The 15768-nt window shown below is 42.1% G+C and overlaps 1 protein-coding gene across 3 annotated transcripts in view; it reads right to left on the bottom strand.

Annotated features, from left to right (window-relative positions):
* Positions 1-6760: 6760 nt before the first annotated feature.
* LOC132136741 (ubiquitin carboxyl-terminal hydrolase 2-like) overlaps positions 6761-15768 on the bottom strand; it is a 36340-nt gene continuing 27332 nt past the window's right edge. For all 3 annotated transcript variants that reach the window (XM_059547367.1, XM_059547374.1, XM_059547382.1), the window contains 11 exons: positions 11557-11607; positions 11056-11179; positions 10825-10936; positions 10603-10713; positions 9965-10029; positions 9755-9858; positions 9586-9663; positions 9410-9488; positions 9142-9249; positions 8888-9008; positions 6761-8065 (listed from right to left, as the gene is read on the bottom strand). In XM_059547367.1, the coding sequence (XP_059403350.1) occupies positions 7981-8065; positions 8888-9008; positions 9142-9249; positions 9410-9488; positions 9586-9663; positions 9755-9858; positions 9965-10029; positions 10603-10713; positions 10825-10936; positions 11056-11179; positions 11557-11607 (1038 nt within the window). In that variant the 3' untranslated portion in view covers positions 6761-7980. The remainder of the gene's footprint in view (positions 8066-8887; positions 9009-9141; positions 9250-9409; positions 9489-9585; positions 9664-9754; positions 9859-9964; positions 10030-10602; positions 10714-10824; positions 10937-11055; positions 11180-11556; positions 11608-15768) is intronic.

The raw sequence follows: 15768 nt of genomic DNA on the forward strand, positions 1-15768 counted from the left end.
CTTTATCATTTGTTTATCCATATTGCATCTGTTTTTTATTTGTTGAACCTCAATTAAATTGTTAATCTTAACTTGGTTTGGACATTTTTTGTATTTTCTAGTTCGGGGAACAGACACAGTCTCTATAGTGAGATATCTAGGTGAAAGAGTCTCTATGTGCTGAGAATTAACTGACCTCTGTGACGGGAGGCAGCTAGCAGACGGTCGGTTTAGCCAGTCTGTCTGCTTCATGACCTGGGCCCCAGTTAGTCAAGTATAAACTCTAAGACTATTTGCCATATATCTAGAGAGAAGAGTGGCGCAACCCCAGGAGGGATGAAGACCATCTCTTTTCAACAGGTCAGGTCTGCCCCAAAAGCTCGTCCAATTGTCTATGAAACCTATGTTATTCTGTGGGCACCACTTAGACATCCAGCCATTGAGTGATGACAATCTGCTATGCATCTCATCACCACGGTAAGCAGGGAGGGGACCAGAGCATATTACAGTGTCTGACATCGTGCTTGCAAGTTCACACACCTCTTTAATGTTATTTTTAGTGATCTCCGACTGGCGAAGTCGAACATCATTAGCGCCGGCATGAATAACAATCTTACTGTATTTACGTTTAGCATTAGCCAGCACTTTTAAATTTGCCAAGATGTCAGGCGCTCTGGCTCCCAGTAAACATTTGACTATGGTGGCTGGTGTCTCTATAGTCACGTTCCGTACAATAGAATCACCAATAACTAGAGCACTTTCATCATGTTTCTCAGTGGGTGCATCACTGAGTGGGGAGAACCTGTTTAATGTTTTGATCAGAACAGAAGAGCGGCGTTTTGACCCACGACTACGCTGCCTCACCGTCACCCAGTTGCCCTGCTGCAGGGGCTCTGTTGCCGGAACCGAACAATGTACAGGAATCCCTGAGCTAGACGCATCCAAAGCCGTATCTAGAGCCCTAACATTATTACTGTCCTCAATTAAGGTTTGGATGCGTGTCTCTAATTCTGAAATCTTCTCTGTCAGCCTAACTATTTCCCTGCATTTATCACATGTGAATCCCTCATCTGCGACAGAGATAGATAAACTGTACATGTGGCAAGAGGTGCAAATAACAATAGCAGGAGAAGCCATTACTCACCGTGCTTGATGAAATATTCTTACTGCGGTTGTTTGATGAACTTGTGAAAAACTGGAGCGAGAGAGAGGAGAGGAGAAAAGAAAACAGTGATAGGTTCGAATGAAAATGCTAATCACGTTGGCTATTTCCCCTTCATGGTTGTCAATAAAAATCCACCCTTCGGGGAACTCACCTTGATCCTCGTTTCGTGTACTTCTTCACACGCGAACTCCACTACCTGACCCCCGAGCCCAGGCTACCCAGTTCATCCCCAAAATTATGGTGCATGATGACGTCGAGACATTCCTTCAGATGTTCGAGGTGATCGCTGCCCGGGAGGCGTGGCCCAGGGACGAGTGGGCGCGAATCGTGGAGCCGTTGCTGATGGGAGAAGCGCAATGGGCATACTTTATGCTTACCCTCGAGCGGAGTCGTTCATAGGAAAAGCTGAAGAAGGAAATCTTGGGGCGGGTTGGACTGTCGCCCATTAGTGCCACCCAACTGTTCCCTGACTGGTCCTACAACCCACGGCGGCCCGCCCGTGCGCAAGTGACTGACCTCTCACGCCTCGCCCAACACTGGCTACTGGCCGGGGGTCCCACCGCACAACGGGTAGCGGAGCGCGTAGTAGTTGACCGCCTCCTACGGGCCCTTCCCCACCCTCTCCGGCAGGCAGCCGGTATGCGGAACCCCACCAACGTTGACGAGCTGGTGGAGGCCATCGAGCTGGCGGAGGCCACCCAACATCGGGAGGGAAATGGTTGCGTGGGCATGTGCCAACTCCATCACCACTCCTGTCTTGGTCCGTGGGACTACCATCAAGGTTTTTTCCTCCCCCTTTCGCTGTGCGACACAGTACAGCAGGCCGTTTTTGATCACGAAGTGTGGTGTTGGGTGGGGTGCCGGTTGGAGGTCCTTCTCATCGGCGACCCTCACTTGGGCCCAGCAGTGTTTGAGGCGGTCATCCTCGTGCTCCTCCTGGGCGAAGGCCCCAGCCCCAGTCACCTCCTGGAAGAGGTCATAATAGATGTTAGGGTTATGATGGGAAGACTCACCCTCTCTGGGGCTGTCCAAGGCCAGCAGCACGGGGCGCCGTCGGGGCTTCGTGGTCGTCCAAATGCTGGGGACGGTTTCCTGGAGGGGCTGACAGGCTGGCTAGCGGAGGCGAACAGGCGGTCAAATCCCCGCCAATCCCTGCCAAGGAGGACCGGAACTGGCAGATCCTTGACGATCCTGACTTCTACCGGCCAGGCGCCAGGGGGCACGGTGACAGTGATGTGCCGCGGCGGCACCTTCCTGGTATCGCCATGGACACAGGTGATGGGGAGTCTGGCTTTGGGTTCAGGCTGTGGAGGAAGGACAGTCGGCCGGACAAGAGTGACCGCGCTGCCAGAATCAAGGAGGGCGAGGACCGGTCGGCCATTTATCTTCACTTATTTTCACAGCCTGCCAGCCAAGCATGTCCAGGGGATTGGGGAGCTTCGGTAGGCATGGGCTCATCCTGTGGCCCGGGAACCGCCGGCCTGCCGATTGGTCGCTGGGTGCCCTCTGGCGTGCGTCGCTCCTGAACCACCCTTCGGGGAAAGGCCTGGAGGGCAGAAGTCAAACGCTTCTGTCAGGCCTGTCCTACCTGTCAACGGACGTCTCCACGCACCCCACCCCCCAGCCCGCTGATTCCACAGGAGCCCAGGAGCTCTTCCTGCTGAGTAGTCGGGTCGGCCAGCCATCCCAGATACTGACTGACCAAGGCACCCCCTTCATGTCCCCGGTGATGACTTACCTCTGCAAGCTACTCCAAATAAAACCGCTCCACACCACCGTATAGCACCCGCAAACAGATGGCCTGATCGAGCGCTTCAACCAAACGCTCAAGCAGATGCTGCGGCGAGTGGCTGCTGAGGACAAGCGCGACTGGGACAAGATGCTGCCCTATGTCCTGTTCGGCATCCGGGATGTACCCCAGGCTTCCACCGGATTTACCCCCTTCGAGCTCCTCTTCGGCCAGCAGCCCTGTGGCCTGCTTGACGTCGCCAGAGAAGCTTGGGAACAACAGCCGGCCGTCCATCGCTCTACGATCGAGCATGTCCGGGAGATGTGGGAGAGGATCGACAGGGTCATGCCCATCGTCCGGGAGCACCTTGCCAAAGCCCAGCAGGCCCAAAAACGACATTACAACAGGGCGGCCCAGCCATGGGAGTTTCAGCCTGGAGATCACGTCATGGTCATAGTCCCCACCGCCACCTGTAAATTCTTGGCCAGCTGGCAAGGTCCTTACACCGTCACGGAAAGGATAGGCCCTGTCACCTACCGAGTCCGGCAGCCCGGAAGACGCAGAGAGGACCAACTATACCATGTGAATCTTCTGAAGCTCTGGGTCGGGACCAGGCCCCAGCTTGCAGCCCTCGCTCATCTACCTCCCGTGGCTGTTGACATGGACCCCCACCTCTTGGCCGCCCAAAAGTCGGAGCTGCAACACCTGGTAAGTCAGTTCACCAATGTGTTCTCTCCCCAGCCAGGGTGGACCCACGTACTCAAGCACGATATCCGCACAGCACCCAGAGTGATCGTCCAGCAGCGGCCCTATCGTGTTCCGGAGGCTCGGCGACATGCCATCGAGGAGGAGGAACAGGAGATGTTGAGGTTAGGGACCATGGAGCCATCACGCAGCCCCTGGTCCAGCCTCATCATCATGGTTCTGAAGCCCGACGGCACCTTCAGCTTTTGCAATGACTTCCGCCGCCTAAACAAAGTCTCAGAGTTTGACAGCTACCCGATGCCATGGATCAATGAACTGTTGGACCGCCTGGGAAGGGCCCGGTACATTTCGACCCTCGACCTCACCAAGGGCTACTGGCAGGTCCCCCTAACCGAGCAGGCCAAGCTGAAGATGGCGTTCTCGACCCCTAGTGGCCGCTGGGCCAGGCCTATGCGGCCGCCTACCTGGACGATGTGGTCATTCATTCCGAGACTTGGGAGGATCATCTGAAGCGGCTGCAGAAGGTGCTGTCGGAACTCTGCCGGGCTGGGCTGACCACCAACCCCCGTAAGTGTCACCTGGACCTCACCGAAGCCAAGTACCTCGGCTACCAAGTGGGCCAAGGCCTCATTCGACCCCAGGAGAAGAAGGTGGTGGCGATCCTCTACGCGCCGCGGCCCTCGGAGGGATATTACCGCTGTTTCATCCCTAAGTTCTCCTCCTTAGCCTCTCCCTTGACAGACCTGACCAGGAAGGGGCAACCAGAGAAGGTCCCGTGGAACCCGGAGACGGAGAGCGCGTTCCAGTAGGTGAAGGCCGCCCTCACATCTGAGCCCATGCTCAAGGCCCCCGACTTCAATAGCCCCTTCCTGTTGCAAACGGATGCGTCCGATACCAAGTTGGAAGCCATCCTCTCCCAGGTCCTCGACGGTGAGGAACACCCAGTGATCTATATCAGCTGAAAGCTGACCTCAGCGGACTGACGGTATGTGACCGTCGAGAAGGAGGCACTGGCCGTCAAGTGGGCAGTCCTGGAGCTCCGTTATTACCTCCTTGGCCACCAGTTCACCCTGATTACAGACCACACCCCTCTACAGTGGATGGCCCAGGTGAAGGACACCAACGCCAGGGTGACTCGGTGGTTCCTCGCGCTCCAGGACTTCCGTGCAACACCGTACAACACCGGGCGGGGACGGCCAACGCGAACGCCGATGGTCTCTCGAGGATATGGTCAGCTTTCGCAGGTCTGTCAGGCTCTACTCCCCGCCCTCCCCCAATCTCCCCACTTCTCCATAGGTACACGTCCTGAGCTCTCATCAGCATCGCCCTGGAAACAGAGCAGGCACACCTGCACCTGCTCATTACGGGCTGAGAGGTCACACCTGCAGCCCATCGAAGACGGGCTTTATAAGCTGTGCCGACGAACACAGAGGTGAGAGATGTCTCCAAAAGACTCGGCAATATTCCTTCTCTATGTTTCCTCCAGACAGCAGCGTGTGACCGCCAGCCCTCACCAGACATGGACTTCACGGACCCACACAGCACTGTGCACCGAGAAGGAGAGAGAAGGAGAGAAGAAGCCCAGTACTGAGCACCGGAAACCCCTCACGTTGGCTATTTCCCCTTCACGGTTGTCAATAAAAATCCACCCTTCGGGGAACTCACCTTGATCCTCGTGTCGTGTACTTCTTCACCCCGTCACAATATTGATAGAATTTTTTAAATTATAACCTTTAAAAAAAAACAACAACAACAAAAAAATAACATACATGGTCTTGGAGATATTTAGAACTTGGTCCTTGTTACACTATTTTCTATTTTGTGTTTTACTTCTTTAAGTCTTTATTTATGTTCAGTGTCAATTGTCATTTATTAATATATACTGCTAATAACTGTTGTTAAGAGCCCTTTTATTTTTTATATTTTCTGTATGTTGTTGTTTTATGTAAACCATTAATATAGGCTATAATATATCGTAAGACCAGGCAGATAGAGGGGTAAGAAAAACAATATTAATGTATACAAATAATATTAATAATACTAATATTAATTATATAAATATACTAATATATTAATATTAATGAAAATAAACTATTATTAAAACGTTATTTATGACACCATTAGGGTCCAGTATAGCATGGTTCTTTATGGAACCCTATAAAGGGATTCTGTTTTTGCATCAAAAAGAGTAAAAAACATTTTCTGGTACTTTTTTTTTTTTTTTAGAACCATTTGTCTTGAGTGTGTCTTTCAGAAGTTTGGGAATGGTAAAAATAAAAATTAAAAAAAATTATATATATATATATATATATATATATATATATATATATATATATATATATATATATATATAAAATACAGTAAAAAATTGCAATACATTCTACACTCTTCAGTATCACATGGTCCTTCATGAATCATTCTAATATGCTGGTTTGTTGCTCAAGAAACATTACATTTTACAATAATAACATTATACTGTCACCTTTGACTTAATTCTTCCCTGCTGAATACAAAAATGTGTATTTCTTAATAAAAAATCATATTGACCCCAAACTTTTAAACAGTAAATAAATAAAGTGCATAATCTATGATTGTCAGCAGCCAATGGCACAGTTATTCATATATAACATACACACACAGTATAAAGGATTAAGTCTTGCTGTATACTAGTCATAGTTTTTAAGATTTCCATAAACCACAACGGTTTCTTACATTAAGGGGGCTACACAACTTACATGGTAAGTATTTATATAGTTTTTTTAAATGTTCCATTTCTGAAGCACTATAATTCATAATCACCACATACACATATTCTAATGTAGTAATGCAGACAACTCACAATTACTTCTGTAGACATTTGCTTTTATTCATATTTACTTCTGTTAAAATGCCAAGAGCTCTTGATTTGCAGTACTCTACAGTCACATTTCTGACACAAAATTAAAACTCATTGAAAATCTCTCTGTAGAAAAAAAACATTATCTGGTTAAAGCACAATGACAAGCTACATTCACCACATTCACATCTTAAATAGAGAAATAATACATAAAAGCGCGCGCAACCACACACACACACACACACACACATACACACATACATTCAAAGATACACCCTCCTGGTGGATAATACTTTATATTCTCCTGGAGAGGGACCTTATTCACATTTCAAAAGCCTTAGTTTGGTATGCTTCCATAGCGGTGAATGGAAAATACAACAAATACATATTTTTTGCATGTTCCCATTTGCTCCCACAGCAAAGGAAATAATCTATGGTAGAATTTCTATGACTTTCCTAAAGAGGAAATAATATTGAGATTGATTATGTTGGTCAGAAAAGGAAAAGGTCATTATACTAGAAACATCCTCACAGCAGTGTTACCTAGTCTACCAAGGTAATATAACACAAAGTAAAAGAAATGACAAAACAAACTTTACTAGATGACGTTAAAAACTGGAAATGCACTATTCTGGTCTGTGTAAAGGGTCCATTGTTTTTCTTCTGGGTTTTACAACTCCTGGCCACCAGGAGGCAGACCTACAATTATCTCTGTAATGGTGAGGGATTTTTGAAGAGGCACAGTCATGCATTAGCATTAAACTAAGCCCTTCCCATGTGCATATTCTGTTTAAATTTAGCAAATCAAGCAAAGCAGAGACATATCTTGAAGGAATGTATCTGTTCGAAATAGTAAACAATCCACTGAACAATCCAAGCATCATTTACACAGTTGACCTACATGGTCCCTCAGCACCTCTTGTTTAAATTAGTAGTAATTAGCTTGAAATTAAGTAAAACATTGAACTCATGTTAATAAAATTAAATAAGGGATGGGGAATGGGGATTGTTTGAGTCGTGGTGACTGTCTGTAGAGCCGGATGGCTACAGTTACACAGTGCATAGAGTCCTACAGTATCAGTCTGGAGACTGACTCCGCACACACACGCACGCACGCACGCACGCACGCACACACACACACACACACACACACACACACACACACACACACACACACACACACACACACACACACACACACACACACACACACACACACACACACACACACACACACACACACAGGTAGTAGAGGTAGTAGTTCATGTTTCTCTGTCTGTCTCAGTCCATTACAGTTTGTTAAATCCTTCCCCACAGCAGCAGCTTCTCTCAAGGGGAGTGATGGATGGAGAAACCCTTACTGTGAAGCTCAATCCGGGCTTGGATTAAACTTTCATCCCAGGCTTCATTCCAATTCGTAGGCCAAGACCATAATTCAGTTCCGGTGTGTGTTTGGCCTGGGATAAAGTCCCATGGTCCTCCAAGCATGTAGACTCTGACCAAGATTTAGTTCAACAGCAGCAAAAGGGTTGATTTAATCCTAGGCTTGTTCATTTCATTCTTAAATCACATGCGTGAAGAGGCCACAGATTCATAGAACAGCACATATGCGTCGCTGCTGCGCACCTGGCTGGATGACATGGGACTCACCCTGAAATACAGACATATATCAGATGCAAGCTAAACAATGGCTCAACATCAGCTTCTACAAACAAGTACATTAACAAGTAAGGAAAAAGAGCAAAGACTACTAAACAATGTATGCTAAAATATTGTAAATATTTTTTTTAAAGAAATTAACATAATACACTTTTATTTTGCAAGGATGCATTAAATTGATTAGTGACAGTAAATACATTTATAATGCTACAAAATAATTATCTTTCAAATAAAATCAGTTCTTTTGGAACTTTCTAGAATTTTGACAAAAATGTATCATGGTTTCCACAAAAATATCAAGCTGCACATCTGTTTTCAACATGACAAAAATTTAGCTTTGCATCTCAAGAATAAGTTCAATTTTAAAATACATTAAAATTGAAAAAAAAAAAAAAGTTATTTTAATTTGTTATTCACTTGTCAATTCACTATAGTACTTTTACTATAATTGTGATCAAATATATATTAATAAAACATGTTAAACAAAAATAAAATATTACAATTATATATATATATATATATATATATATATATATATATATATATATATATATATACACACACACACACACATATATACATATATATATATTCACATTGAACCAAAAGGCTGAAGACCCTAATCTAAGACTTCTAAGATACCTTAAATATCCAACTACTATTTGGAGACTATACATACTAACTACATTATAGCCATTGATGTTATAAAGTAAGAGGTAAACTGTAGTGCAAACACTTATTAGTGTTTTAATATTCTTCCAATATTAATATTTAATAACTATTTTTTTAATACTAATTGCCTATGTCTATTTACCTGGAGTCGTTGTATGTGTACCATTCTCCTATGCAGGGATTGCGGCAATACGCTGTGTAATGGCCACCCAAAGATGTACCAGTGTGATTGGACACAGCATACAGATTATAGACTGCATTTACTATGAGGAGAGAACAGAAAAGAGAGAAGAGAAACAACAGCAATTAAACCCAATTATCCTGGAGCTACAGTAAAAACCGCATTGCTCAAACTGTACAGAATAGAGATGTAATGAATGACGCAGCAGAACATACCACTGTTATCAGAGGCAAATTCCCTGAGGTCCAGCTCTTTGAGGGGGAAGTTTACAAAGGTGGAGAGTTTGTTGGTTCGGACTCGACACTCAGAGAAACGCTTCAGATCTGAGATAGTTAGAGAGTCAAGGGCAATCAAATACAAAGAGCAGTTTTTCCCAAATCCATAACTTATTTATGTAACATATTTAACTGATCGATACACAATGGTAAAGACTTAATTTCAATAAAAATGCAATTCGTTGGATGACAGATTTAAAAAGGATACGAAGCACCAAGATTTTCGGAAATTTCTGAATGATGAATTTTTTTGTGCATTTCCTTCTGGTTTTACATCTGTGGCATGTCTGCATGAAAAAGATAGGTGGTTAGGATATATCTTAACATTATTATTCATAGATAGATAGATAAATAAAATTATATGAATTATACTTTTCAACTTACTGGTCTCTCATTCCCATCTAGTACATCTTCCTTGGTGAAAAGTCGGAGGCAATCCATCAAACTTACTTCTCCTGAAGTCTGATGGGGAAAAAATTAAACATGCACATTAACACAATCATGCTGTTATGTCTGTAAGCATGTATTTGAGCATGTCATGCTTCATATTAACCTTAGCGATAGGCAGGGACAGATCCCAGAATGGATCAAACACAGTTGAGCAGAACCCACACTCACTGCAAGTCAGAGAACTTTTCAGCTGACCAACAAACAGATCTGTGAAAAAAACAAAAAACATTTTATAACCTGAAAAGGACACACACACACACACACACACACACACAGAACGATACTGTAGTGTTAAAACTGCAGGTCAACTCACCAACTACTTTGCTGTCCTCACTCTCCAGGTACTTGTTCCACATTCTCTTGCCTTTTTCGTCGTCCCTGTTGATAAAGATCGCAACAGTTCAACCACACACTACAGGTGATTCATCTGTCACATCAATCAACACATCATATTTTGGGCACTGAATGAAATATGCACGGCTTTTCAAAAGTTTGGGGTTGGTAAGATTTTGGAATATTTTTGAAGTCGCTTGCATTTTTGATTAAAAATACAGTAAAAACAGTAATATTGTGAAATGTTATTACAATTCAAAATAGGAGTTTTCCATTTGAATATATTTTAAAATGTAACTTATGCCTGTGATGGGAAAGAAATCATTCTAATATGTTGATTTGGTGCTAGAGAAACATTTCTTATTATTATCAGGGATCAAAAAACAATTGTTCCGCTTAATATTTTTGTAAAACCATGATACTTTTTTTCAGGGTTCTTTGAAAGTTCAAAAGAACAGCATTTGTTTGTTTTTTTAAGTGAACCTTATAAATGTCTTTAAAGTCACTTTTAATTAGCTTAATGCATCCTTGCTGAATTAAAGTAATAATCTCTTTTTTAAACTCCACATTTTTGAACAGCTTTATAGGTTTTAAGAACAAACCGGTGCATTTACTTACGAGAGGTGATCAAAGTCCTCCATGGGCGATCTGGGTTTCACTGTCACTCTGTTTACTTCATTATGAAGCCCATCCAGCAGAAACCGCAAGAACTCCTGAGCATCCTGCTGACTACAGGACAGAACCCAGAAGACGATTTTTAAGTGGGAGTTTAAGCTGGTTAAATATGAGTAAATTATGAGTCTGCATGATTCAAAAGTTTTTACTGTAGCTGTGACTTACTTGTAACCAACAAATCGAGGGGCATATTTCTGAATCTGCATTTTGAAGTCAGAAGGGCTGATGGCCTCACTGCTAGCTGATGTCCAAAGACTCTGAGTGAGCTTGGCAAACTCTGAAAGCAGAAAAACACACATTTGGAGGCATATGACTAAGACACAGGACCCAAAGGCGGTTTGATATGCCTGATAAAATGAATGCTCTACTATATGAACTGATAAACGTGTCTCTTACCTTCCATCAGTGCAGCTTTGGCCCTGCAGTTGTTGTTGAGGTCAGTGCGATGTGTGTTACGCAGACAGTAGTCCCTCAGGTCATGAGTGTTGCTCAGACACTGCAGAATGGAGTTCATGAAACACTGCAGAGACACATTCGAAAAAGGGAGAATGAGATGATTACTCAGAAAACATAGTCTGGAGTCCTCTGAGACAGGAGTAGCAACAGATAGTTCCTTCTGTATTGAAATGTATATCCGACTGTAACCAAATTTTTATTTTGTGAAACATTTAAATTTAAACAGGAAAGAAAATTATTTTCCCCTTCGTGCCGACTTTAAAGAAAAAAGTTCTTCCTAAAATGACAATGCTTACACAATTTCTTCAAAACAGACTGACAGAATTAAGTCTTCTTTGAAAAAAGCATGCATCAACATAAGGGCTAGTAAATACTGACCGAATTTTCATTTTTGTATGAACTATAAATAGAGCCATAGATTCTTTGCTTAGAAATACTTACAGTATTTCCTAGATTCCTGAGGCCCACCAGACCCTGGGCATTCTTTGAGTTCTATGAGAGAAAAACAACAAGGAGGGGAAGAAATGGAGTGAAAGAGCTTTCTAAGGTGACCTTTGAATCCAATGACACTTGAGGGTTATACCAGATTTTTTTGTAATAAATTTGAATATGACTAAAGCACATGACTCACTTAGACCACATAATTTGTTTGGCACCGATACTGACAGTAAAGTGAAAATGCATGCTTAAGAAGGGAGTTACTAATTGCATGCATGACACAAAACAGTTATAACTAATTATATAAAATTACATAAAAGCATACTGTACATGTCTGCATTGTATAAATGAGTGTGTACATTATTATGTTTAGAGGACAATGTGTGTGAGCTGACCAAAGCATTCTCTCTGGGCTATTAAATGGCATGTTAGCAGATTTAGACAGATATCCTGCTGTTGAAAACTTGACACAAACAAATGATGCCCATCTGCCACACCACAACAAAAACAACTATAAGCTATTTATTCAGCTAGCGATGGACCATCAGTGTTAGGTTAGTTTTTCCTCATTAGAGATATATGAAAATCTCGCATTTTCATCTCAAATTCAGACAGCTGGGAATGATGATGATTTCACATGTTTGATATTCTCACCATAAATGCTCAGCCTGTTGACCATGACATAACACGGATCGTTCCAGAGAACATGGACAATGTGTCAGGGGTTTCTCAGTATGAATCTCCCAAATGAAACTGACACACTCAGAATCAGTGATATCAAAGCCTGGAAGAGCAGCGTTCATTTTCATCTGCGTCATTCACTGATTGCAGTGTTAACTATGTGATTTTACAATGGTGTCAAGTGATGCTTGAAAGAACTCAACAAAGTTGCAAACATCCCCTTGGAGAGGTGATTTTAATGTCTGAATGTTTGAGAAAGCATGTGTGAAACCTCAAAAACAAAAGCACATAAAATTACTAGAGAGTAAACAAATTATAAAAACGGATTTACTTAATATCATTAATAAATGATATAACAGTATATGAAATAACTAAAATACTAAGATCTCTGCTTGAAATATGTCAAAAGCTACGAATTTTGGTGTTGGTATTCACTCTATAGATGAGTCACAGGACAGCATGTGATATTAGTGGTACAGCATGTTGAGTGTGTCACAGTTTGTACTCTAATGACTCTATTTATGGTGGTTTCATATTTAAATGGTCAATAACAATCCATACACACATTCACATGCAGGAGAGTGTCGTACATCTGCCAAACAGATATATATTTTTATTTATTTTTATATAGAATAAGTCATCTTCTCAGACACCAGTTACACCACATGTTGAGCAATGTTGTTTTCATGTTTTTCTGGATATATATATATATATATATCATGGTTATACTAAGGTATTCTTGAAGTAGTATCTTGAAGTAAGATGTAAATGCTATGTATAAAATATTCATTCGGTACCATGGTATATATCAAAGTACTATGATAGACCATTACTGTCAGAGTATTTTTTGTAAGGGACCAATCAGAATACACTTCAATTAAGAGAATTAAGTGCACTAATAAAACACCTTCAATTGGCACCTCTGAGACTAGATGCATCAGGTTCAGTTATGCAAGTTATCCCGGGAGTTCATCTGATATTCATATATTCATCCAAACATCTGATTTTTCTTCCCCAAAGAAGATGAGAGAGAGGGGAACAGATGGTCCAAGGCCTCACTCCGTTGCTGATCCAGTCTCTGACTTTCACACCCAGCAATTAAACCAAACAGACTGGTACGGCAACAGCCAGCACCCAGCAGCAGCCATGGGTACGGCAAGCGAAGGAGTTCTGCCTCGAAAGCGATTGGATAACAAGAGGACAGCAGGATCTCACACTGGCTGTCTCTTCAAAGATCTTCAGAGAGCCGTGAGCTAACTGGCTGGCGCGAGTTGAAAGCGAGCGAGTAAGAACAATCTGTCCTGACCTTAGTTTCTGGAAGCCATGGCTATCACCATCATAAGAACTCTGTGTGCTGTGCTGCCAAAAGGTTGGTCACATGCATATACTGAGACACAAGCATTTTATTCAAGAAGACTCTTTTGAAACTCTTTTATTCCTTAATTTGTTTTTATGTATCTATTCACCGTCCTTGATTATTTTAGACACATTTGTACACAGTTTATAACAGCTGGAATTTGTCCCATATTTCAGTACATCTACTGTTCTAAAATAAAGGACACATTTGGGAGAAATTGGGACACCTGAAAGGAACTATCTGATCAGAAATGGGACATCTGGTTGGCGTAACTCTAACTCAACCATTGATGATGATGATAAGCCAAGACAGTTCATTAAACTGTTATCTTGACAATGATTGACAATCTAGATGGGCGGGATACAAAGAGTTTGTGCAAGGTCATAAGCATGTGAAGAACAGGACCTTTAGTGATTCTTGGAATGTAATCGGTGAGATATGCTGACACGATACATTCCTTCAGAAATGCACTGCTTACTTACCATTTGTTCCTGGATATTACACAATGTGTCACTCTGATTGTTTCTTTGTTGCATAACAAACACTGGTTACACTGGAAAATGCGGTTATCAACCACTCCAATAATTGATGTTATGCCCCTTGAGCTGTGTTGCTGTAAACTATTACAAATAGGGGCAGCGTTCCCAGCAAGATGGATTCTTACTCTTATGGATTATTCATGTTGTAGAAATCTAGCTGCCACTAACTGTTTCTTTTCCTTATTCTGTATTTTTGTATATAGTCATTCTTTCTAGACTGGTCAAAAATTGTGAGAGCCATCATTATTATATTTACAGCCATAGTTTTAACACTATGAAATAAATTGCAAATAATTGCTGTGTATATAGTTTCCTTCCAACATGTTTTACGAGTATGCACATTGAAAGGATGCTTTGGAACAGTATTCATTTTGAAAATCCACAAATAACAAATTTATAGTACTATTTTACATCGAACGTCACTCTAATATTGGCTAAATCTCAATAAAATGTAATTATATAAGAAATAATAAAATATTTTTTTTACTCATAAAATAGGCTAGGCTACATAACCAAAAAATGGGTTGATCAACATATTTGGGGCTCCTAGGCATTAAAACATTTTCAACATTTTTAAAACATCTGCGTATACTAATGTATGAAATCCAAAGGTCATTTGAGTCTGAATCTGTACTCTAGCACAGATCTGTCAGAAAAACAGACGTCATCTTAACAATTTTGCTTTTCTAAGCTAAATATGGTCTCAAGGTGTGATTTAGAAAGATCAACCAGCGAACACTGCACAGAGAGGTGGTGACATGCCTCTAATTATCATTATGTAGCATGAACTACATCATAGACGATTCAGTATCGTTCTAAATAAGACTTCTTAATGGTACCCTGGCTTCTCAATGAGTAATGCGCTGCCTACTCAGTGCGACGCAACAGCTTGCGCAGGTAGCCAGCCAGAGGCTTTAAACGACGTCCAGTGTCACGTCACTATACCCTCACTAAGAACTTTTACATATTTGTATATATTGCCAAACATAAAGCCCCCACTATGAAGCAGCAGTTCGAGTTTGGAAACACTGAAGTAAAAGCTGATGCGAGATAGAAGGGTCACTTGGCAAGGTCAGAGATAGCAGCATCTGTACACGTGCTTCTGTTTGGAGATCTAGACTCATATAGAGAACAGGTTTACATAATTGCCACTTCAAATGCTACTACAGTTCTCTAAAGTGAGTGAGATTTTATCCCTGAAAGGTAAACCTTAGAAACACACAGGGTGCATAAATACCAATAAAGTAGAAATTCAAAATATATGTCTAAAGCCATCCAAGGGACTGATTTCACGGCACGCACATAACTTTTATTTTCAGAAGAAAATACTCTTCCTTTATTCCAGATGCAACTGTTGTCTACTGCAGCTATGTTTGTATCCCTTACCTAACCATTTCCTAACATAAATCATATGAAAAAACAAATCAATATTGTTCAAAAAGACCCAGCAACAGGCTATTTATTTTGTTTGTGGGGTATTGTTTTTCATGGGACAGAAAAGCAGCAAATCAGAGCTGGACCTTATTCACAATGTTAATTTGCTTTCAAACTGTTGAGAAAACAGTTGACGGGTTAAGCAATAGTGTGCATGCATGACTAAAGCAATGAAGCGTGAGCAGTACTGCGGTATACTATACT

Source organism: Carassius carassius, chromosome 4, assembly GCF_963082965.1.
Source record: "Carassius carassius chromosome 4, fCarCar2.1, whole genome shotgun sequence".
In the NCBI taxonomy this organism is placed as follows: Eukaryota; Metazoa; Chordata; class Actinopteri; order Cypriniformes; family Cyprinidae; genus Carassius; species Carassius carassius.